This window comes from Budorcas taxicolor, chromosome 12 (genome assembly GCF_023091745.1).
Source record: "Budorcas taxicolor isolate Tak-1 chromosome 12, Takin1.1, whole genome shotgun sequence".
NCBI lineage: Eukaryota > Metazoa > Chordata > Mammalia > Artiodactyla > Bovidae > Budorcas > Budorcas taxicolor.
This window is the reverse complement of record NC_068921.1, coordinates 23,507,549-23,533,699: the sequence shown is the minus strand read 5'-3', so window position 1 is coordinate 23,533,699 and position 26,151 is coordinate 23,507,549. Positions and strand designations below refer to the sequence as shown.

At 42.2% G+C, this 26,151-nt stretch overlaps 1 protein-coding gene across 1 annotated transcript in view; it reads left to right on the top strand.

The window, feature by feature from the left end:
• The first annotated feature begins 882 nt into the window (after window positions 1–882).
• FREM2 (FRAS1 related extracellular matrix 2) overlaps window positions 883–26,151 on the top strand; it is a 156,213-nt gene continuing 130,944 nt past the window's right edge. Inside the window, exons 1-2 of the mRNA XM_052649935.1 lie at window positions 883–6,055; window positions 12,196–12,285. Coding sequence (XP_052505895.1) covers window positions 883–6,055; window positions 12,196–12,285 — 5,263 coding nt within the window. The remainder of the gene's footprint in view (window positions 6,056–12,195; window positions 12,286–26,151) is intronic.

The window sequence follows — 26,151 nt, the reverse complement described above, 5'->3', positions numbered from 1 at the left end:
TTTCCAAAAGCCTCTTTCTCCTTTCGCTATAAAATTTGGTTGCAAAGCGGGGGCTTGTTGAAATCTCACCAGTCCCGAGAACTGTACCCGTGATAATTTACAAGGAGACAGCAGGGGGCGAGGGGAGGCTCCGTCTCCTCTAGTTTTGCTCTTAATTCCAGCTCTCCTTCTTATGCAAATTTGCGCCCGAGTTCCTCCCTTTACTGCCCTGGGTTTTGATTCAAACTCCAGCCACGTTGCTTCTAATGTGCCTCTTGGGTTTGCAAGTTTCAGAGAGAAATAAACATTCCCTGAGCGGGTTCCCATTGGAGTTGGGGAGTGGGAGGTAAAATGGGGCTTCTCGTGGCTCGCAGGAGGTTGAAGTCTCAACCCTAGCAGCCCAGAAAGAAGGGAGCCCCCTCACTTCCAGGACAACCTGTTGCGCCTTCTATCTCCTCCCCTGCGCGCGGTTTCCCCGCCTCGGCCCCCAGCACCTGATTGGCAGGAGTCGCTACCCAACCCTGGTCTCGGGGCCTCCTCCCCGGACTCACGATTGGCCTCCTGGGAGGGCTGGAGTAAGGGGGTGCGAGGGGTGGGATTTCCCTCAAAGCTCAGGGTCCCGGGACCTGGAAAGGAGGAGTGGAGGAGACTCGGTTCTCCGCGCGTCTGAGTCGCGAGCCGTGGAGCTGGGCCGGCCGGGATGGTGTAGCCTCCCCGCGCAGCTCCAGCCTGGACCGCGCCGGGCCACTTTCCCATCCTTCTGGTCCAGCCTCGGCTACAGCGAGACCCCGCGGGCGCCGTGCGGAGTTGCTGGCACTTTCCGGAGGACGCTCTCACCTCCTGCCCGGGACTGGGACTGAGTGCGCTCTCCAGGGGACCGGGCTGAGCCATCACAACCGGACCATGCGAGCCACCGGGACCCCCGGGGTAACCGAGCGCACGCGCCCCGCAGGAAACCCCACCAAGTCTCCACCGACGCCTCCGACGCCGCCCGGGCTGGTGCTGCTGCTTCTCCTGTCACTGGTAAGCCGCGTCCGGGCACAGCCACCTGACCCCGGCCGGGCCTTGCTGTCCCCGGATCTCGCGGGGGTTGCAGGGGTCCCCGCCGAAGAAGCCATAGTGCTGGCGAACCGCGGGCTCCGGGTGCCCTTCGGCCGTGAGGTCTGGCTGGATCCGTTGCAGGACCTAGTGCTGCAGGTGCAACCGGGGGATCGGTGCGCAGTGACCGTGCTAGACAACGACGCGCTGGCCCAGCGGCCCGGCCGCCTGAGTCCCAAGCGCTTCCCCTGCGACTTCGGCGCGGGAGAGGTGCGCTACTCGCACCTGGGCGCGCGCAGCCCGTCGCGGGATCGAGTCCGGCTGCAGCTGCGCTACGACGCGCCGGGAGGGGCGGCCGTACTCCCCTTGGTGCTGGAGGTGGAGGTGATCTTCACCCAGCTGGAGGTTGTGACGCGAAACCTGCCCCTGGTCGTGGAGGAGCTGCTGGGGACCAGCAACGCCCTGGACGCGCGGAGCCTGGAATTCGCCTACCAGCCTGAGACCGAGGAGTGTCGCGTGGGCATCCTGTCTGGTTTGGGCGCGCTGCCTCGCTACGGGGAACTTCTTCACTACCCGCAGGTCCCGGGCCCGGCCAGCAAGGGGGACACCCAGGAGCCCCTCCTGATGGACTGCAAAGCATTCCAGGAGCTGGGCGTGCGCTACCGCCACACCGCCCCCAGTCGTTCTCCGAACAGGGACTGGGTGCCCATGGTAGTGGAGCTGCGATCGCGAGGGTCTCCTGTGGGCAGCCCGGCTTTGAAGCGCGAGCACTTCCAAGTGCTGGTGAGAATCCGAGGAGGGGCTGAGAACACTGCCCCCAAGCCCAGCTTTGTGGCCATGATGATGATGGAGGTGGACCAGTTTGTCCTGACCGCCCTGACCCCAGACATGCTGGCAGCCGAGGATGCTGAGAGTGCCCCAGACTTGCTGATCTTCAATCTCACCTCTCCATTCCAGCCCGGCCAGGGCTTCCTGGTGAGCACTGACGATCGCAGTCTGCCCCTCTCCTCCTTCACTCAGAGGGATTTGCACCTCCTGAAGATTGCCTATCAGCCCCCCTCTGAAGACTCTGACCAGGAACGTCTCTTTGAACTTGAGCTGGAAGTAGTGGACCCAGAAGGTGCTGCCTCCGATCCTTTTTCCTTCATGGTAGTGGTGAAGCCCATGAACACACTGGCTCCAGTGGTCACCCGGAACACTGGTCTCATTCTCTACGAGGGCCAGTCTCGGCCCCTCACTGGCCCTGCAGGCAGTGGACCACAAAACTTGGTCATCAGTGATGAAGACGACTTAGAGGCCGTACAGCTAGAGGTGGTGGCTGGGCTCCGGCATGGTCACCTTGTCCTTCTGGGTGCCTCCAGTGGCAGCTCTGCCCCTAAGACCTTTACTGTAGCTGAGCTAGCAGCCGGCCGAGTGGTCTACCATCACGATGACAAAGACGGCTCACTAAGTGACAACCTCGTACTCCGAATGGTGGACGGAGGACGCCGGCACCAGGTGCAGTTTCTGTTCCCCATCACCTTAGTGCCTGTGGATGACCAACCACCAGTCCTCAATGCCAACACGGGGCTGACGCTGGCAGAGGGCGAAACTGTGCCCATCCTGCCCCAAGCTCTGAGTGCAACTGACATGGACTCAGAGGACTCCTTGCTGCTTTTTGTGCTCGAGGCACCCTCCTCCACTGCAGGGCATCTGCTTCTCCGCCAGACCCATCCTCCCCAGGGGGAGGAGATGCTTCTCGGGAGCCCTTGGAGAAAACAGGGAGTGTTCTATGAGAAAACAGTGACAGAGTGGCGGCAGCGAGACATAACTGAGGGGAGACTTTTCTACAGGCACTATGGGCCCCACAGTCCTGGGCCAGTGATTGACCAGTTCACATTTCGTGTCCAGGATAACCATGACCCCCCTAATAAGTCTGGGCTACAGAGGTTCGTGATACGCATTCATCCCGTGGACCGCCTCCCTCCTGAGCTGGGCAGCGGCTGTCCCCTTCGGATGGTGGTACAGGAATCCCAGCTCACACCACTGAGGAAGAAGTGGCTACGCTACACAGACCTGGACACAGATGACCGAGAACTCCGTTACACGGTGACCCAGCCCCCGATGGACACAGATGAAAACCACTCACCAGCCCCGTTGGGCACCTTGGTCCTGACTGACGATCCTTCAGTGGTGGTGGCCCATTTTACACAAGCTCAGGTCAACCACCATAAGATTGCTTACAGGCCTCCAGATCAGGAGCTGGGAGTGGCTGCCCGAGTGGCCCAGTTTCAATTCCAGGTGGAGGACCAAGCTGGGAACGTGGCTCCAGGCACCTTCACCTTTTACTTGCAGCCAGTGGACAACCAGCCACCCGAAATCCTCAACACTGGCTTCACCGTTCAGGAGAAGAGCCATCACATCCTGAGTGAGACTGAGTTGGGTGTGAATGATGTGGACACTGATGTGGCCCACATCACCTTCACTCTCATACAGGTGCCCAAACATGGCCACATGAAGCTGTCTGGACAGGTACTGCATGTTGGTGGGATTTTCCACTTGGAGGACATAAAACAGGGTCGGATTTCCTATGCCCATAATGAGGCTGAGTCTCTGACCGATAGCTGCTCCTTAGAGGTCAGTGATGGACACCACGTGGTACCTATCACTCTCAGAGTGAATGTCCGGCCCATGGACGGTGAGCTGCCCATGCTGAGCCTTCCTGCAGGCACTCTGGGGTCCTATCTAGACGTTTTAGAAAATGGGGCTACTGAAATCACTGCCAATGTTATCAGGGGGACCAATGGGGACGCTGATGATTTGATGTTGACTTTCCTTTTGGAAGATGCACCCCTATATGGAGAAATCTTGGTCAATGGAGTTCCAGCAGAGCAGTTTACCCAAAGAGACATCTTGGAGGGCTCCGTCGTCTACTCTCACACAAGTGGGGAGATAGGTCTCTTGCCCAAAGAAGACTCTTTCAACCTGAGTCTGTCGGATATGTCTCAAGAATGGAGAATAGGCGGTAACACTATCCAAGGAGTTACCGTGTGGGTGACCATCCTCCCTGTTGACAGCCAGGCCCCAGAAATTTCTGTAGGTGAACAGTTTATTGTTCTGGAAGGCGATAAAAGCGTTATAACCTCAATGCACATAAGTGCTGAAGACATCGATTCTCTCAATGACGACATCTTGTGCACCATCATCATTCAGCCTACCTCGGGTTACGTGGAGAACATCTCTCCAGCCCCTGGCTCTGAAAAATCGAGAGCAGGAATTGCTATAAGTGCTTTCACTCTGAAAGATCTCAGGCAAGGTCATATAAACTACGTCCAGAGTGTCCATAAAGGAGTAGAACCGGTGGAAGACAGATTTATATTTCGCTGTTCTGATGGCATTAACTTTTCAGAGAGACATTTTTTCCCCATTGTAATCATTCCCACCAATGATGAACAGCCAGAAATATTCATCAGGGAATTTATGGTGATGGAAGGCATGAGTCTGGTGGTTGATACACCCATCCTCAATGCCGCTGATGCTGATGTTCCCCCAGATGACTTAACTTTCACTATTACCAAGGTTCCCACCCACGGTCACATCATGAACCAGCTGATAAATGGCACGGTTTTGGTGGAGAGCTTCACCTTGGACCAGATCATAGAGAGTTCCAGCATCATTTATGAGCACGATGACTCTGAGACTCAGGAAGACAGTTTCGTGATTAAACTCACAGATGGTAGGCACTCTGTGGAAAAGACGGTCCTCATTATGGTTATTCCTGTTGATGACGAGACCCCTAGGATGGCCATCAATAATGGACTGGAAATAGAAATTGGGGAAACCAAAATTATCAACAACAGAATATTAATGGCAACTGATTTAGATTCTGAAGACAAATTCTTGGTTTACATTATTCGTTATGGGCCGGGACATGGCTTATTACGGAGACAAACACCGACGGGTGTGTTTGAAAATATCACATTGGGCATGAATTTTACCCAGGATGAAGTAGACAGAAATTTGATTCAGTATGTCCATTTTGGGCAAGAGGGCATTCGGGATCTAATTAAATTTGACGTGACTGATGGAATCAATGCCCTCATAGATCGCTACTTTTATGTGTCTATTGGAAGCCCTGACGTTGTCTTCCCCGATGTGATAAGTAAAGGAGTGTCCTTGAAGGAAGGTGGTAAGGTCACCCTTACGACAGATCTACTGAGCACTAGTGACTTGAACAGTCCTGATGAAAACTTAGTTTTTACCATCACCAGGGCTCCCATGAGAGGCCACTTAGAAAGCACAGACCAACCTCGAGTGTCTATCACATCTTTCACTCAGCTCCAACTGGCTGGCAATAAAATCTACTATATCCACACAGCTGATGATGAGGTAAAGATGGACAGTTTTGAGTTTCAAGTCACTGATGGACGTAACCCTGTCTTCCGGACATTCCGTATCTCCATCAGCGATGTGGACAACAAAAAGCCAGTGGTCACCATCCATAACCTGGTTGTCAGCGAAGGTGAAAAGAAGCTGATTACTCCCTTTGAACTCACTGTGGAAGACAGGGATACTCCAGACAAACTCTTGAAATTCACTGTCACCCAGGTGCCTGTTCATGGTCAACTCCTGTTCAACAATACCAGACCCGCCATGATTTTTACCAAGCAGGACTTGAATGAAAACTTAATCAGCTACAGACATGATGGTACTGAGTCAAGTGAAGACAGCTTCTCCTTCACAGTGACTGATGGTTCCCATACAGAGTTCTATGTTTTTCCTGATACAGCATTTGAAACAAGAAGACCCCAAGTAATGAAGATCCGGATCTTAGCTGTTGACAACAGAGTCCCCCAAATTGTAGTGAACAAAGGGGCCTCTACCCTTCGCACTCTTGCCACAGGCCACTTGGGGTTCATGATCACAAGTAAAGTATTGAAAGCAGAGGACAGAGACAGCTTACACGTTTCTCTCCGGTTTATTGTGACGGAGGCCCCCCGACATGGATATCTCCTCAACCTGGGCCAAGGCAACCACAGTGTGACTGAGTTTACACAAGGTATGGTTCACTTTTCTTTCTTTATAATCAAAGGGCACTCCAAGTCTTACTTCTTGAGAAATGGCTGTCACTGATAACTTTGTAAGTAGAGCATCAAATTAGAGGCCAGGGAGGACTTCCCTGGTGGTCTAGTGGTTAAGACTCCATGCTTCCAACACAGGGGGTGTGGGTTTGATCCCTGGTCCAGGAACTAAGATCCCATGTGCCACATAGCGCTGCCAAAAATAATTAAATAAAAAAATAGAGTCCAAGGAAAGAGAAGGAAAGGAAAATAAAGGAAAGGCGAAAATACAGGGACTCTGTTTCCTAAGAGAACAGCTCCCTTCTTGCCATATGTCCCACTGTAGTGACCTTCATTAGTAGGAGTATTGTATTTTGAAAATATAAGCTAAGATGCCAAAGAAAGAGCTGAACTTTGGTGAATTAAATTTGAAACAGGCTTTTCAACTGTGTTCCATCAGCCCCAGTTTTCCTCTGAGTGACCTGTTTTGTATGCGGAAGACAGTTCATGAAGCATGTTAGCATCTTAGAGAAGGATGTGCTTTCTAAATTTTCTGAATCCGCATTATTATTACCAGCCACCATTCAAATAGGGGCCTCCCAGGTGGCGCAGTGGTCAAGAATCCATCTGCTAATGCGGGAGACACAAGAGACACAGGTTCCATCCCTGGGTCAGGAAGATCCCTTGGAGTAGGAAATAGCAATCCACTTCAGTACTCTTGCCTGGGAAATTCCACGGATAGAGGAGCCTGGGAGCTATAGAGTGTGGAATTGCAGAGTCTGACATGACTGAGCAAATCAGTGTGTTACCATTCAAACAGACCCTTCCAATTTGTATTAATTTGGTTGCTTTTTAGAGGGTTGTTCTAAGACTATTATTGTTGTTAGCAACTTTGTAATGAAAATAGAAAGATGTGTTTATATTTACTTTGTAGATTTTAGAATTTTTATAAGATTTTATGAGACTAACACCTGTCCAAAGATATAACGGGTAAACACTTATCTAGATTTAGAATGATTATATACGTACAAGGCACGTTACCTGAACCACACAAGAAAAGAAAGTATATTTAATAATGTATAAGACCAGGTGGCACTAGCGGTAAAGAACCTGCCTGCTAATGCAGGAGACGTAAGAGACACGGGTTTGATCCCTGGGTTGGAAAGTCCCCTGGAGGAGGACATGGCGACTCGCTCCAGTGTTCTTGCCTGGAGAACCTAATGGACAGAGGAGTCTGGGGTCGTGAAGAGTCAGACACGACTGAAATAACTTAGTGCAAGCAAGAAGACAGAAAGCCCATCACCAAAATATATATCCAGTTCATTGTTAAGAGCCTAAAGATATTTTAACAAAATTAGTAGGAGGAGGAAATTATTTTCTCATTTCAAACCTTCTCTCTGCCCTGTGTCAAACACAGTAACAAACTGCATTGCCTCAAGTATCTGCATTCTCGGAGATGAATGCATTTTTGTAACCTTGATTTTCTTTGTGTGTCCACAGAGTCTGAGACAGGAAGGGCAGGTGACCTGTGCAGAGTTACTCAGTGACTAAAGGGAGAAGCCCATTCAATCTGCTGGCTTGGGAGTTAGACCTCTGTTTTTTAGAGTGTGCAACTTTCATTACAAAGAGCTTTGGGTTGCTTTCATGAAAATCTCACCCTTGTCAGAATGGAAACCAGATCTCTCCTGTGTGAGCTCTGTGGGTTCGAGATGGAGTTAAACCCCAGGGCTTCCCAAGGGGGAGTGTTATTGTCCTGTAACAGTGTTAGACTCTTAGATAACAAATGCTTTAATAAACATGGATGTCGCAGGGTGTAAAGTAAACTGCTTCTCTGTTTTAGATTCTGGCAAATAGCCCTACCCTTCAACCTCCTGATTCTTGGCTGAAAGCCTGAATATATATCCTAGGGCCTGCAGGGACAAGAAAACTTCTGGGTGCCTAGTGTCATGCCAGACCAGCAGGAAACTTGTGTGTGAAGGTTTTCTGAGGATAGAGATGCATGCGCTCTTGCACTGGTTTCTTTTCTTGGAAAGAGGATGCAAGGAATAGTGAAAGGATATGCTTTAGAGGATCGAAAATGTTACCTCAAACGAATCCTATGATCGGGAAAAAGAATCTGATTTTAGTGATTAAAAAAAAAAGAATTTCTGAATGAAAATAAGGCAAAGATATTTAATTTAAATTCCATGGACCAAGTCCAACAGCTCAAAATATTGGAATATTATTTCCTGAATACTGAGCCATTAACTCATGCTATTTCAGTACAGACCATTGCTGTCATTGACTTGGAATCACCGTGATTGCTCCTTATAGTCATTTGTAAATATAGAGTAGCTGTGAGTTTATTATAAAAAGTGAATATAATTTTTTAAGATTACATTTTAAGAGAAAGCATCATGTTCCAATGAGAATGCAAATATGGAGCATGGGAAAATTGTTTTTATTTAATCACACAGGACTCATTTCAACAAGCTGAGGCTGCTGTTTGATTCAGAGGAGTTATAATGGAAATTAGATGAGTGAGTAAAAAGGGAGAACGCTCCGTTACAGTGGTTGCCATGGCTGCTCCTGCAGTAGAGGAAGAAATGTTGTTGTCGTTGTTCAGTCGCTCAGTCGTGTCCTACTCTTTGTGACCCCATGGACTCCAGCACACCCGGCTCCTCTGTCCTCCACTGTCTCCCAGAGTTTGCTCAAATTCATGTCTATTGAGTCGGTGATGCTATCTAACCATTTCATCCTCTGCCAGAGGAAGTGGAAGCAGTGTCTAAAGTGACGACTGTGCTGCCTTTTTCTTTGTTTTTGTTTCATCATGAAGGGACAAGCTGAACGATATTTTGATGGATTTTCAATACACTGAATTAAGTCAGCTTAGCATATATGGCTTGGGAAGGTTATTGCCAAATAGATTGACTAAATGGTCCCTAAGAGAGAAAAAATAAAACATGATTTCTAAAACTTATTGACTTTCACTATTAGGAAAAGTAACCCAGGTAGAATTAGACAAATTAGGGAAATTTTTTAGTTCTTTTCAAACTTCATGTTTTGTTGAGGTAATGCTTCTTTGCTCCGTCCACCGCAGGTCTCAAGTACCAGGATTCTTTTTCTCTACAACAAATACATAGTAATATCTTATGGGAGATGATTTATCACTTTCAGAAATTTCCCCAAAGGTAACCAGGGTGTGGTTACCAGGAATGTCAATTAATTTAGAATTTAAAAAAAAAACATGAAATGATTGTGTAGATAAACTGAAATAAATCTGATGCAAGTTTAAGAGCAAGAAGAAAATCTAGTTAATTATCCTAAGTTTACTTAAAAAAGACAGTATTTTGGCTATTAGGTTTTTATCTTTTTAATACTTTCGTACCTTAAGAGGAAAGTGTTTATATATATATAAACAGAATATATGTTCAGGGGCTCAGTCGTGTCTGACTCTTTGTGACTCCATGGACAGTAGCCCACCAGGCTCCTCTGTCCATGGATTTCCCTGGCAAGAATACTGGAGTTGGTTGCCATTGCCTTCTCCAGGGGATCTTCCCCACCCAGGGATTCAACCTATGTCTCCTGCATAGCAGGTGCATTCTTTAGCAACTGAGCCACCAGAGAATCCCTATATATAATATAAACATGTTTATTTATATATGTGTGTATACATGTATATAAATATGTATATATAAAAGTATATATCAGTATATACATTTTATATAAAATGTATATACTTATATATAGAGGCACCTATAGAATAACTGTTATAACCAAAGTCTTTACTTGAGATTTTGAACAGTGCATTATTAAGAAAATTACAAAACGAGTTTTCGTTTGTTTCATCTAATCAAGAGTTTAGGTCTAACTTGGAGGGAAAATCTAACTCTTGAGTATCTTATAACTAAATTCATGTTCTCATTACTTTAAAAAAGAAAACTTCTGAAAAATCACCCTTGAAGTGGTAAATTGTTTTAATGAAACTATCTCCCAAGTACTATAGTTTTTGTTTAGAAAACATTAATACAAGGACCGGGTGGGTTTTTTTTTCTTTTTCTTATAGTACAGCCTTTGGATTCTCTTATAGAATTAAAGATGGAGTGGGAACACTGGACCCAGGTCCTTCCACGTGACCAGATGAAGTTGTCTTTCTGCTAAGCACCTAAGAGTCACAGCAGAGTTCCCTTCACTCCTTCACCAATGAAACTAAAGGCTGTGAAAGTTGAGAGTTGTAAGAGTAAACTGGGAAAGAGCAATACATGAGGCTTCACTCCTTACCCTACAGAAAACATCATCCATACAAAGGGAAAGATGCAAGTGTGGGCTACCAGACATCCAGCCTCTTTAATTTTAGATTAAGATGCATTTGAGCCTTTATTGGGTGTAAGATCCTTGAGCAAAGGACTGTGGAAACAGAAAACAGAAATTTTCAACCTTCTGCAAAAGGTAACTATGCAGAAAGAGGCAGAATTTGGGGAAATTATAGTAGAGTTAGAAATGAAGTTCTAAGGGAGAACAAAACATCCTGAACTTGCTTTGTCCTTAAGTATCTTTATGCACAAGAAGGTACTGTTAACTATTAAATCAGATTTTCCCCTCTTCAAATGTCTGATGGTAAGCAAGTCACCTTTCAGATCTATGTGAGCCAAGGTAGGTTGTATGTTGGAGCTGTGGAAGTTCATGGAGTAATTGCTCGTTTCTAATAGTCTGCATCACTTGAGGGGACTTCCCTGGCAGTCCAGTGATTAAGACTTCACCTTCCAATGCAGGGGGTACGAGTTCAATCCCAGGTCAGGGAGCTAAGATCCGCATGCCTCAAAGCCAGAAAACCACAAACAGAAAATAGAAACACTTTGCATCACGTGAGACTATTCCTTTCATAAAATCATTTTCTTATATGTGATGCCTATAAACTCCATAGCTTGAACTGATTAAAGATCTTGCTGCTGTTGCTGCTAAGTCACTTCAGTCGTGTCCGACTCTGTGTGATCCCATAGATGGCAGCCCAGCAGGCTCCCCTGTCCCTGGGATTCTCCAGGCAGGAACACTGGAGTGGGTTGCCATTTCCTTCTCCAATGCATGAAAGTGAAAAGTGAAAGTGAAGTTGCTCAGTCATATCCGACTCTTAGCGACCCCATGGACTGCAGCCTACCAGGCTCCTCTGTCCCATAGGATTTTCCAGGCAAGATTACTGGAGTGGGGTGCCATTGCCTTCTCTGGATTAAAGATGTTAGAAGATGAATAAACCACACATGAGACAAATATTACTTACCCCTGTTGAAGCAATCTTTAGCCATGATCTTGATATTAAGTAATTTTGAAAATAACTACTTTCTGATTGGCCCAGATCTAGTCACAGGAGTGTCACAGGACAGAATGATGTTTGTTTTATTATGTTGTCTGTGTGGCATTGTTACGGAGAAAAACACAAAATTGATGAATAAATTTTAAAACTGTGAATTAGTCAATACTGAAAACAAACCATACCAATGAACTTGATTGCTAGAATAGAAAGCAATAGAAAAAAATTTCTTAGGCAGAATAATTTTTCACTCTGAATAAAGGTTTCAGCTTTTATTAGATGTTTTCTAAGTTCTCTTTGGTACTGGGTCATGATAGTAACTTCAATCTGTGGGATTTTTTTTTAATTTTCATTTTTTTCTTTCAAAAATTTGGAGAGCTTAAAAACAGCCTGGTGTAACACAAGAGAAAAGAAACATTAGCCTAAAGGGAAAGCAGAGGAACCTCTGTCCTCTCAGGGCCAGGGAAGCAAAGGGTGTGATTTCTGTAGTGCCAGGAAATCTGCCATGCCTCAAAATATCTCCCTTTCCACCTGTCATGGAGTCTGACATTCCGTATTTAGATAGTCACTCCTTTGGTACATGAACATGCAAATACCATTGGGAGGGGCAACACCTTGCTATTATTATAGCCTAACTCTTGCACTCTATTTATCCGTGTAAGGGATCAGATTTCCAAGGGACAGCTGAAATCAAGGGGGCTTGGAGATAGGAGAAATAAGATAGCTCCGATTCCCTTAGGAGAAGAGGGCCTAAACGTGGTTCAGAAGAGTAACAGCCAATAGGACTTACCATATGTGATGAGTTACCGGTTTTGCCCTAGTAATTAATCATCTTGTTGTTTGGTTGTTTTCTAGCTGACATTGATGATATGAAAATATGCTATGTCTTAAGAGAAGGGGCTAATGCCATAAGTGACATATTCCACTTTACAGTTGAAGATGGGGGTAAGTATTCTCTCTTCTGTTAGTGCAAACAAGGAGAGTGGCTTTTATTCATTGCTCTTTGACAGCCTTCATACAAGGACTCTGTATCAAGTATCAGTTTAGGCTCACCTAAATTTATATGGAGTGAATTTGGTATTTTCTCTAGAAAATCTTACGTTCTCAATCTGACACAATCCTACTCTGCAATGAATGTGAATACATGTTCTAGTTATATTATTTTTGTCTTGTGATTTGTAAAGCACTGAAGAGAAAGATCTATATAAACAGGATCCTCATGTCCAGTTGTTCAGATTTTGCTCTGCATAAAGCTGCCTGCTTGAGGTGACAAGAAGATGTTGACCCAGCCAGCCCCACTTGCAAAGCATGTCCTATCTAGCTGTGTTTGCCCAAAGTGGGTGCCTTTTTCTAATTTGCTTGAGTGTTGTGTGGACTAAGGCTGGTGGATGGTACATAGCATTCACCAAGAGATCAATGCTAAGTAAATATATGTTTCAACTCATCAAGTTCAGTATGTCTAATGATTGTCTTAGTTTGGGAAATTTAGTGACTTAGTCTAGCTAAACTTTTCCTTAGTGGAGCCTGACTACTTTAGAGAATAGACTATGACCTGAGATCTAAGTCACGTCAGTAATTTTTTTGTCATCTCTCCCTCGATGCCCTGACTCACATTGTTCAGTTCTCTTCCTCACCCTAGGAGGAAAACTGGCCACTTCCAGATTGATCATAAAGATGTTTGTGTTCTCGTTTGCTCTCAGAAGAAGCAAAAGAACCTCAGAAAGAATGTGTGAACAGGACACAGGAAATGAGGGGACATGTGTGCAAGGGAAGAGAGAGAGAGAAATAATTCCAATTGAGTCATCTGTTTCTTTATGACACCTTATACAAACGCACACTGTTCTGTCATCTATCTCAAAAAGATTCCGGGCTCACCCTTCCTATTTTTTGAAGTATTAAATAGTGCTTGTTTAAAGTATCATTGGATGTAACAGGATCGCAAGGTCTGAAAAATGACATCTGCTGAGTGTGTGCCAGAGAGGCAAAAAAAAAATTACAATTTGGGTTCAACTAAATTTAGTAGGTTTAATAACTTTATTTTTTAGCAACCAAATTATACTTTACTATTTGACATATTGATAAGTGAATCTTAGGAAACCAAGTTCTGAGAAGGAAATCAATTTATAGAAAACTAATCTGCTTGTTGAATCTTGCTGCTCAAATGGGAAATTTCACTGTGAGTAAACTTTAGAATGAGACTCTGAAATAATTCAAATTTGTATTTTATATACATATATTTGTGTGTATATATATATACACACACACATATTTATTGGCTTCCCAGGTGGCATAGTGGTAAAGAACCTGCCTGCCATGCAGGAGACCCAGGAGATATAAGAGACACAGGATTTATCCCTGGGTCAAGAAGATCTCCTGGAGGAGGAAATGACAACCCACTCCAGTATTCTTGCCTGGAGAATCCCACAGACAGAGGAGTGTAGCAGGCTGCAGTCCATAGAGTCACAAAAAGTCAGATAGGACTGAGCATCTGAGCACGCACACACATATTTATATATATATATATATATATATGTCTTCCCTCATAGCTCAATTGGTAAAGAATCCGCCTGCAATGCAGAAGACTCTGGTCCAGTTTCCTGGGTCGGGAAGATCCACTGGAGAGGGGATACGCTACCCACTCCAGTATTCTTGGGCTTCCTTTGTGACTCAGCCGGTAAGGAAGGGAAGAAAGTGAAGAGAAGTCGCTCAGTCGTGTCTGACTCTTTGCGACCCCATGGTCTGTAGCCCACCAGGCTCCTCAGTCCATGGGATTTTCCAGGCATGAATACTGGAGTGGGCTGCCATTTCCTTCTCCAGGGTATCTTCCTGAACCAGGGATCGAACCTGGGTCTCCAGCATTGTAGGCAGACGCTTTACCATCCAAGCTACCAGGGAAGCCTGCAATGTGGGAGACCTGGGTTTGATTCCTGGGTTGGGAAGATCCCCTGGAGAAGGGAACGGCTACCCACTCCAGTATTCTGGCCTGGAGAATTCCATGGACTGTATAGTCCATGGAGTTGCAAAGAGTTGGACATGAGTGAGCAACTTTCACTTTTCATATAGATATATATAAAATATAAACTTAAGGACTAAATTGTTGGCTTAAAGCACCATGTATATATCTCAGAATGACTGAATAAACCTCAATAACCAAAGTATCATTTTCTTTAAAATTGCCAAAAAAGTTTGAAATCCGATGACTACAATTCCAAGACATCGTAGCCTTTGTTTTTCTATATGTTTTACTTTTTCTTTCTTTTTATTCACATATATGCTCTGTTATTTTGAACATTTCTTTCCTTAGCTGGATGGACTTTTAGTATTGACTCTGAAATTTTGGTCTGTATTCAAACATTAGAAAACATTATGCTGTATCATATTTCAAAATATTAAGTGAGGAATGACTAGCTGAAGAGACTGGGTTTATTTTTGGATTTGCTGGAAAAATGGATGAGCCTCTAAAGACTGTGCTTATGAAAATAGGAACTAAATCATTTTGGGAGCTTTTTCAGAGCTAGCGTATCGTGTGAGAGAGAAAACTTCCAGAGATATTGTCCTTTACTGTTTTCTTCCCCCCTGACAATGTGTTGCTTATAGGGTTCAGGCAGATTCTGGCAACTTTCGGTGGAACAGAATTTATTTTTAATTTCCCCAATGCAAGAAAATTTCTCTTTGACAGAATAATCATAGAGACCTGCAAGGTTAAAAACTGAAAAGTCACATATGTATTTCAAAATATTTTTAGTCTGATACTTATTTTTTGCATTGTCTATAACATATCCTTATATTTGAATGAGAAGTGCAATGCTATTTAAACTTACAGAGAATATTGAGTGAAATTCTTCTGTTTGGAAAGTGTGAGGTATTTTGACAAACAGAAGTAAAACAAAAAAATTTTTTGCAATATTTGTGAGAAAAGAAAAAAAAATTGTCTTTCCTTTCTACAAAAATATTATACTAAGAATTTTAAATTTTTTCTGACCTAGTTATGTATCTTCTAGTTGTACAGTCAATAATTTCACCAAAATATACTCTAGAAAAGACCTATTTTATAGACTGTAATAGAAACACGTATTTTCAATATGGTCAAATGTAACAATGAAAATTTCATGAACTAGATGACATATTTATGAAGACACATTTATGATATCATTTAACACTTCTCAAAGATGTGTATGTCTCAGGAATTATGGCAGGTACTTGAATCTTATGAACAAGGATTAGCCTTGCTTCTCAGTTGGAAGGATCTAGGTTTTGGAATAGCCAAATAACTTCCCCAAACACGACCATCATTCCAGACAGTAACAAGAGCTCCTCAAGGGTATTTATTCCTCCCATCCATTTGATGACAGACTTTTTAGACCCAAGGGTTTGGTTATTGAATTCAGCTGTTGTGACTTATTGTCATTTATCAATATTTTATTAACTATCCTGGTGGCTCAGTAGTAAAGAATCTGCTTATCAATCCAGGAGATGTGGGTTCAACTCTTGGGTCGAGAATATCCCCTGGAGAAGGAAATGGCAACCCACTCCAGTATTCTTGCTTGGGAAATCCCATGGACAGAGGAGCCTAGCAGGCTACATACAGTCCACGGGGTCACAAAGAGTTGGACACGACTTAGCTACTAAACAACAGCAATCAATACCTTATATAATTTTGTAAGCATATCAATAAGCCATTCTCATGAAATATATGAAATGCTTTTAGCATTTCGCATCTGGGAAGCAAGTCAAAGTCTCATGTCAGAAAACCAAGAACTGTCTACCACCAATTCTCTCTTCAACCCACTAAATTCACTTTCTTCAAATCTACCATATTTATTTTAGGATGGCAACTGTCTAAATAAATTTACTAGAGCAAATAGAATCTTCAAATAATCTTAAAAATAAAATATAGCTTTTAATTTCAGGAATCGAGAATGGGAGAAGAGAGGGAGGAGAACAGAAAACTAAAATCTTCTGTTTCAGATTTAATTATCACAAGAACCTGGCTAGCCACAGTCTCTTAACATGAAGTGATGGACTGGGACCATCCATTACTAATGGGTGGTGCTTAGGATAGAGTTTCTACTTTTCAGTTTTTGGAGGGCTTGGGGGCAATTACCAGATGACTGGACCATAGAGTTATCTATTGGAAGAATAGATAATGTCAGGATTTTCACCTCAGGGGGTTCTACTCTGTTTGGACTTAATGAATGTTGCTTAATATAGTAGGTATATATTATACACACACACGTGTATTCATACCACATGCACACATACTCAATATGTCATTATTCTTTCAATTAGATCTTTTATCAAAACCATCATTTATGCAATTTTGCCTTCATAGCTCCCAGCATGGTTAAATATATATATGGCAGATGAGGAAACTGAATCACAGATAGGTAACTGACCTCTTGGAAGTTGCATAATGAGGCAGCTAGAGGCCAGTTCGAATCTCGAATTCTTTCCCCAAATTAGTAACTTCGACACATTCAGGAGAGACTTGAGAGGGTGGAATGCTCAAATCCTCTGGTTTTTCCAGACTGAGACTTATATGTTCGATAGAGGAGACTGAAGAGCTCAGTTCTGTTCAGTTCAGTCACTCAGTCGTGTCCAACTCTTTGCAACCCCATGGACAGCAGCACATCAGGCTACCCTGTCCATCACCAACTCCTGGAGCTTGCTCAAACTCATGTCCATTGAGTCAATGATGCCATCCAACCATCTCATCCTCCGTCGTCCCCTTCTCCTCCCACCTTCAATCTTTCCCAGCATCAGGGTCTTTTCCAATGAGTCAGTTCTCATCAGGTGGCCAGAGTATTGGAGTTTCAGCTTCAGCATCTGTCCTTATAATGAGTATTCAGGACTGATTTCCTTTAGGATGGACAGCTTGGATCTCCTTGCTGTCCAAGAGTCTTCTCCAACAACACAGTTCAAAAGCATCAGTTCTTCAGTGCTCAGCTTTCTTTATAGTCCAACTCTCACATCCATACATGACCACTGGAAAAACCACAGCTTTGACTAGATGGACCTTTGTTGGCAAAGTAATGTCTCTGCTTTTGAATATGCTATCTAGGTCGGTCATAACTATTCTTCCAAGGAGTAAGCGTCTTTTAATTTCATGGCTGCAGTCACGATCTGCAGTGATTTTGGAGCGCAAAAACTGAAGTCTGCCACTGTTTCCACTGTTTCCCCATCTATTTGCCATGAAATGATGGGACCAGATGACATGATCTTCGTTTTCCGAAAGTTGAGTTTTAAGCCAACTTTTTCACTCTCCTCCTTTTACCTATCAGAAGACTGGATCTGCTGATAGGTAAAAGTTCTGCATCCTTTGGAATATAGTATTTTATTTTAGAATACCTTAAAGGTCACTGTATCCTAACACTTATAGTATTCTTTCCTGGTACCACACTGTCATTTTTCTAACTACATGTGGAGAAGAATGTATTCTTTCTAAAGTTAAACACAAATCAAATCAATCTTAAGATACCATTTTATACTTGTTTTATTAATTACAAAGAAACTTTAAAAAAAATTCATTATGATGAAACAGTTACACTTCCAAACTATTTGTGAAGTTGAAAACTAAGAAAATGAAGTTGAAGAAACATCTCTGAGTTGTAGATGGAGTTAGGAAGGCTGTAAGACTCCACTTGAGACATAGCTTAACAGAAGTAGAGACTTGCAGGCACATGCATGTCACCACGTGAACAATAGCAGTCTGGAAATTGCTCTAAATGCCAATAAAAATAAGAAGAGCTTTTTAGTAATGGTATCAACATCAGAAAACGTTATACAGACCTGAAAATTCATAATTATAAAGTCTGTCATAATGTAATTCTTAAAATGCTCATTAGTAATGAAATATGTGTATTGGAACATTAATAAAGAACATGCAGCAATTCCCTGGTGATCCAGTGGTTAAGACTCTGCACTCTCATTGCTAAGCGCCCATGTTCAATCCCTGGTGGGCTTCCCTGATGCCTCAGACGGTAAAGAATCCACCTGGAATGCAGGAGGCCCGGGTTTGATCCCTGGGTTGGGAAGATTCCCTGGAGAGGGAAATGTATTCTTGACTGAAGAGAAGAATCCAATGGACAGAGGAGCCTGGCAAGCTACAGTCCATGGGGTCACAAAGAGTCAGACATGACTGAGTGACTAACACTTTTACTGTTAGAGTACTAAAGTCCAACAAACAGTGTGGTGCAGCCAAAAAAACAAACAAATGGAGATATTATATCAAAATAGGCCATCCATCCAGATTTTCTGGGGCCAAACCACACATGTGTTTTCATAGTTACAATCTAAAAGGTCAGATTCTGGAGTTAGGAAATGTGCTTCTGTTCTCTGTGGCTTCTGCTGAGGAGATTTCTTACGTGAGTGTGCATTACAATCACCTATGTGAGTGCATGCTTGCTCTGTCTGACTCTATGTACCCCCATGCACTGTAGCCCACTAGACTCCTCTGTCCATGGAATTTTCCAGGCAAGAATACTGGAGTATGTTGCCATTTCCTCCTCTAGGGGATCTTCCCAACTCAGGGATGGAACCCTGTGTCTCCTGCATTGGCAGGTGGATTCTTTACCACTGTACCACCTGGATTTAGCTAAACTGTCTTCCATGTCTTTTGTTTTTATTCTTTATGCTGTCTCAAGAGTAACTCAGTATAATAATAATATAGACTTGGAAAATATATCCTCTCTTGATAATTGCCTCTTTGAATGAAATTCCAGATCTAGTACTCTGGAATTTTGTTGGAAGAAAAAAGCATGTGTTCTTTTATTTTTCTTTCATTTTTTTGTTAGAGTATAGTGGCTTTACAATGTTGTATTAGTTTCTGCTGTATGACAAAGTGAATCAGCCACATATTTTACCTATATCCTCCCTTCCTTGGGTTTCCTTCCCACTTAGGTCATCTCAGAGCATTGAGCAGAGTTTCCCGTGCCACACACTGGGTTCCCATTAGTGATTTACTTTATACATAGTAGTTTTATGCGTCAATCCCAATGTCCCAATCCATCCCACCCCACCTTTACCCCCTTGTTATCCACCTTTGTTCTATATGTCTGTGTCTCTATTTTGGAGAAAAGCACACATTCTTTTCTCCCCTTTTTAACAGAGCATTTCTTGCCTAATTTCTTCTCAGCATTTAACTCTGTAATTTTCTTATTCTCACATTCTGTGTATTTTAACATGGAAACGCTCCTGTCCCTTTTTAGTTTTCTCTCCAATAAACTCTTGTAGCTCTTGATTATGATGTGAAACCCAGTCTCAGGTAGCTGTTCAGGCATGCCCCACCCTCAGCCCTAATGACTGTTAATCACTCTTCAACTTTCGACTCAAATGTCATTCCCTCTCTTGAGTTGTTCCCAACGTGTTGATAACAAAATTTGCCATGCCTTTTGTGTGTGTGTGTGCGCTTCTGTCCCTGTCTTTATTTATAACGAGAATGTTGTATCCTGATTATTTGCTACTGTGAAGATCTTCATTAGTAGAGAAGAAACTTTTTCAAATCAAAAAGATGTCATTAATCTCTATACCACAGTGCCTGCACATGGGTGAACACAGTAAATATTTCACAGATATTAATATAAATGAATAGATAAATGGCAAAAAGAAGCTCTATTTTATATAAGGATCGGTTAAATAGTAGTCTATGAAAAGCTCCTATAAACAATTCCCAGGGGACCTGTGCATTCTTTTAAAACATCCTCTTATCCTAGCATTAATTTAAATCCCTGTGGCACCAAAAAAGATTTTTAGTAAAGCTTTCACATTTTTAAACACATGGAACTAACTCCTATAAAAATGCCTTTGAAATCTTCAGTGAAATATACTTAAGTCTGAAGAGATTCATAGTAAACACCAGTTTAGAGCTCATGTTACTCTTAAAGAATTCTTTTCAGAAAATAAAATAGTTGACAGTATATTATAGAAACAATTGTATCATATAATGCAATTTTAAAAATTTAAAGAGATACAGACATTTTTTATAAATCAGTGAAATATTTAAGTCAGAACCACTGCCTAAAGTCACCCCAATTTTTTTGCCTCATGTGAGACAACTTTACAACAAGAAGAGAAGCAGAAAGTATATTAGCATAAAATATCCTCAACTCTTATTAAAAAGTCATTATGTACATTTTTCTGTTTCTTGTTTCAAGTCTCAAAGTGTCAGCATCAGATTCATCAGATTCAAGATACTTTGCTTTTTCTGCGATCTCTCTTGATTAACAATGTTGTGATAGTTTCAGGTATACCGCAAAGGGATTCAGTTATGCATATACATATATCCATTCTTTGTCAAGTTCTTTTCCCCTTCGGTTATTACAGAATATTAAGCAAAGTTCCCTGTGCTATACAGTAGGTCCTTGTTGGTTATCTGTTATAAATATAGCAGTGTGTACATGTCAACCCTAAACTCTGACATAAATCAAGATACTTCTTGATGGGCAGAAGAAAGAGCTAGGATATGTGATCATCTGGCTGGTTATACTAAGTAGGAGGGGCCCTGCTTTTTCTCCATTATGAAAATTGGTTGGCCATTTCCTCCTTTCAGCTCTCATATGACACGGGCACGCCGACTAAGAGAGTCTGTCTCTGGTTTTGGCACTGAAACTGGGGTGTCAGACATAATATGTGTGTTGGCCATTGTAAGGCATCTGGTCCGTAGCCAGACGTGTGTTGCCACTGTCTTTGATTGTGCTTTGTGGTGCCTAGTTTTTCATCCACCAAGATCCCTAATTCATATGCTATTGAAAGTATAAATAGCTTCTTGACATAGTAAAAAAAATAGTTGCAGAGTCATTTCTGTATGTGAAATGTCAGTGGAGGACGAGTCTTTCAGATTTTTAGTCCGTACTTGACGATTGAATAGTCAAGACACAAGGAGACTGGACGCTTTTCATTCTGGCGAGGAGGAGCACAACTTTCTGCTGGAAGGTGACCAGTAACTTTACGGTTTAAGGCAAAGTCACTATTGATAATTAGCTTGAATTTAAAGCAAGGCTGAAAAAATATAGATAAGTGCAAGAAGTCGGAAAACAAGGTCTGAGTACAAGCATTAAAAGATTATACAAATATTCAGCTGAGAGCGAAAAAAAGCAAGCATTCTTGGCAATAAAGTTAATTGCTAGTGACATGAGAACCAGAGGAAAGATACTAGTGTCTCAGGGAGTTATAATAAGAAAGTGAAGTAATGTCAGGCACTGATGCAAGTATTTTTTAATCTGTAAGAGAGCATAGATCCACTAGAAAACTGATCCTGGGAGGAGGTGTTGGTGACTATGGCATAATGTTTGTAAGCCTTTCTTTTTTCATTGAGCAGTTCAGAACAGTTCAAGGCATCAAGCTCTTTCAATGCCAGACCCTCTGCCTTTAAAAGCAGGAATCAGGAATTCTCCTGTAGTCCAGTCATTAGGATGCCATGCTTCCATTGCAAGGGTACTGGTTCAATCCCTGGTCAGGGAACTAAGATTCCACAAGCCACTAAAATCACATGGCCAAAAAAGAAAAATAAATAAATAAAAAATAAAAGTATGAATCTATAAAATATCTGTGCTGTATTCATGAAAGAAGTTGTACTTTTAAAATAGAAAAGTATAAACTACATTTTATTAGTTATTATTCTTTAAGTTCATTTCAAAATTTTATGGGCGTACCATTTTTATTAGCTTTAGTTCAGAGGAAGCTTTTTCTAAATTGTTAAATCTTCCCATGAATATGAATCTGGATTAGATATATCTTTTTGTTGTTGTTGTTTATACTACTACTACTACTAAGTTGCTTCAGTCGTGTCCAATTCTGTGTGACCCCATAGACGGCAGCCCACCAGGCTCCCCCGTCCGTGGGATTCTCCAGGCAAGAACACTGGAGTGGTTTGCCATTTCCTTCTCCAATGCATGAAAGTGAAAAGTGAAAGTGAAGTCGCTCAGTCATGTCCCACTCTTAGCGACCCCATGGACTGCAGCCCACAAGGCTCCTCTGTCCATGGGATTTTCCAGGCAAGAACACTGGAGTGGGGGGCCACTGCCTTCTCCCTTGTTGTTTATAGCAGCTTTATTTTAACTGTCAGCAATTGGAAGCAACCAAGATAAGTATTAGACACATCTTCGAAGTTTAACATGTTTCTATGTTTACTCTTACAACAAATGATCATCACCTTTTAAAAATTAAGCAAATGTTTCATGAGTGATTAAAATACCACAGTTTCAAATCAAATATTTATTCATGGTTTATATTACATAACTCAAAAAATATTCCAGTCTGTCTTTAAGTTTGCTCTGGGCAGTCAGGAGAAATAGAATGTGGTGTTCAGTGGTCTAGTACACAGTTGTAGCTAGTATAATTGTATATTTCTTAGACTGTAAGAATACAATGGGGTTTCCCTAGTGGCTCAGATGGTAAAGAATGTGCCTGCAATGCAGGAGACCCAGGTTCAATCCCTGGGTGGGGAAGATCCCCTGGAGAAGGAAATGGCTACCCACTCCAGTATTCTTGCCTTGAGAATCCCATGGACAAAGGAGCCTGGTGGACTGTGTCCATGGGGTTGCAGAGTCGAACACGACTTCAGGTGGCACTAGTGATAAAGAACCTACCAGCCAGTGCAGGAGACATAAAGAGATGCAGGTTCCATTCCTGGGTCCGGAAGATCCCCTGGAGGAGGGCATGGCAGCCCACTCCAGGAATCTTGCCTGGAGAATTCCTTGAACAGAGGAGCCTGGCAGGCTACAGCCCACAGGATCGCACAGAGTCGGACACAAATAAAGTGACTTAGCACACACGCACACACTTAAGAATACAATAAAACCAAAATGTAATGAAAGAGTTTCTATGGTGAAAGTTACTGGGTGAAAATAATTTCCTTATTCATTTGTTTCTTGAATTACTCAGCAAGTACTTTTGGAGCAGCCACTATGTTTCAGGTGTCTACTGGGATCTTGAAAAACAGTGACAGTCATGGCAATTATGATCTGATCTGAGGTTCTGATAGGTATGGACAATAGAACAAATACAACACGTATACATTGTTTAAACTATTGCAGAGGTTATCAGTAAATCCAAGATAAAGATGTGCCTATCAGGAAAGCCTTCAGAAACGTGATGTTTAATCTTAGACTTAGGATGAGATGAAACTGCCACAGGAAGAAGGGAGGAAGAAATGTTCCAGGTGGAAGGAAAAACATGTGCAAAGGCCCTGAGCTTTGTGTGTTCAAGGGACCAGAAGAGCATCAACACACCTGGAGCCCAGTTAATAAATGAATGAGTAGCACCAGGCAGTGGGTGCCAGAGAGCTAGATGGGGGCCAGATGGTACAGAGCCTGACAAACCCAGGGTAGCAATTCAGATTTTGTTCTAAGGGAAAGAGAAGCCCTCAGATCTTTTTAAAACAAGGGAATTCACAAGTTTATGTTTTCAGATGATGGCTCTTGTAGCGGTAGAGAGTCAAGGGGGCATTTCAAGGAGGAAGAAGGGAGACTGATGTAGGGCTGATGCAGGAAGACAGATGTGATATGGAGAGGAGGATGGGCTTGCATAATTTCACATCTCAGTCTACGGGACTTATTGATGGATTGGAAAAAGGAGAACGTGAACATGATGCTGGGTTTCTTGGCCAGAAGAGAGTGGTGTTGCATTCACTGAGATGGGAAAGACTAGAGGGGCATGGAAACAGTCTAATGGGGGAAATGAAGAGGTCACTTCAAACATCTTAATTATAAGATGTCTTACTTCTTTGAAATGTGTACACAGGAAGGCCAGTCTCTTGACCCTGTGTATCTTCCTTTCCATCAGAGTGAGGGGAACTGGAACAAATAGAGGTTCTGCCTCCGACAAGAATTGGTGATATGACCCTAGGCCAGGAGACTGAACCTTTCTCAGCCTCAGTTTCATTTGTAAAGTGGGACAATAATAGCACCTGGCTATTAGGGTTCTTTTGAAGATTTCAGTAAAATTATTCATGGAAATAGGATCATTCATGCAGTACAGTTTCTGTGGCATAGTAGCAGCTGTGCAGGTAGCTACTACAGTGAGAGTCTCCAGAGCTTTTCTTTTTTCTTTTCCTTGCTTTTATTTTCCCTAGCTCCCTTCCTCCTTCTGTCCTTTTCTTTTCTCCTTTCTCTTGCCTTTCTCACAGTAACTGTGTGTAAAGTTTAACCGTCTGTTTTTGTTAGAAAGATGGGATAGGAGGGATGAAAGTGGAAAGATAATTAACATTTCTTCAGTGCTGACTTTAAAGGCTAAGAATGCTTCCAAAGTTATTGGACTACTAGTAAGTAGCTAAGCTAAGATTTCCATTAATCTAATAATAATGAATTTCCAATTTGGCCAATCCATGGAAATGAAAAACACTATACTTCTTGAGCTCACTGTACATGTTTTATTTCTTGTTTTTGATGCTTGGAAGTGTACATTTTATAGACTTGAACATTAAATATAGTAACTCACTTTTACCCAAACATAGTACTCCAAAACATCTCGATTTAGCAGATTGGGAGGTTCGAAGGATAGTTTTGATTGCAAGTCTAATACGCTGGGCTGCAACCAGCTGAAGATAGTGATAACATACCATGTTTGTCCAGGTCTTAGAATCAACTAAATATATTTAGTACAGAATGCTGCAGTCATGCTGCTGACAGATTTATAAAGAAAAAAACAATTCAATAAATGCATCTTTGAGAAAATTAGTAAATTTAAGTAATAAGGAAGCATATATTTTTAAATTCTTCATTGAGGTCATTGGAAAAGAAGGACTGTGGATATTTAATTTTTGTTCCTAACATTTTCCTTAAAAGCTTGGTATTGCTTATGCAAATGATTTGTAGTAGACAGATACTTCTTGATTCTGTGTAATAAAAATGTGAAATCTTATTTACCTATGATATCACAAGAAAACTAGTTGCTTTTTAAAACTTTGTCCCTCTAATGTTCTTATAAATAGTGTTTGAGTTATTACTTTATAGATTTTATTTGGGCTACCCTTGTGGCTCAGCTGATAAAGAATCTGCCTGCAGTGTGGGAGACCTGGCTTGGGAAGATCCCCTGGAGAAGGGAAAGGTTACCCATTCTAGTATTCTGGCCTGGAGAATTCCATGGACCGTATAGTCCATGGGGTCACAAAGAATCAGACACGACTGAGCAACTTTCACACATTTTATTTAGCAGCCTGGTTTATTTGTTTCTACCTTATAAGTGTTAAAGCCATGGATCTTTCTGCAATATTCCAGTGAAGTCAAAGGGACAAATGTCATACTTAATCCTGACTGCAAATAAGGGAAAATATGGTTTATTAAAGCTTAACATTGTGATAAAGTGAGGAATGTATGAACCACACACATACATAGATGTAAAAATATAGATGTTTTGGTTCTTGTTTGACAAATGTAGATCAATTTCATAATGTACATTTGTTGGGAGCAATAATGTTTATGTAAATGAAGGGGAAAAGTTTTCCTGAACATTTAGGAAAACATTTAAATGTCTTCATTTAAATGTTTACATTTAAAACAGTGTAAATTAACTAAAATCACTAATTTATTGACCTGTTTCTGACCCTAAGAATAAAAAATCAATTGCCAAGCCATGTTGCATAAGTGATTTTTCACTTAGGGAATAAATAATATAAATATTAGGTTAAGAAAACAATGTATCTTTAGATGGTTATAGTGTTGTTATGGTAGAAGATTCCAGAATAAATTATTCAGTTATTTCTAGTACTGTCTCGGGTAAGATTCACTTTTTGCCAATGCTACTAATATTCATGGTACTAAGAAATTCAAAAGAAAAGTTTAAGGGAACATAATTATCTCGCTATATTTGGTTTTA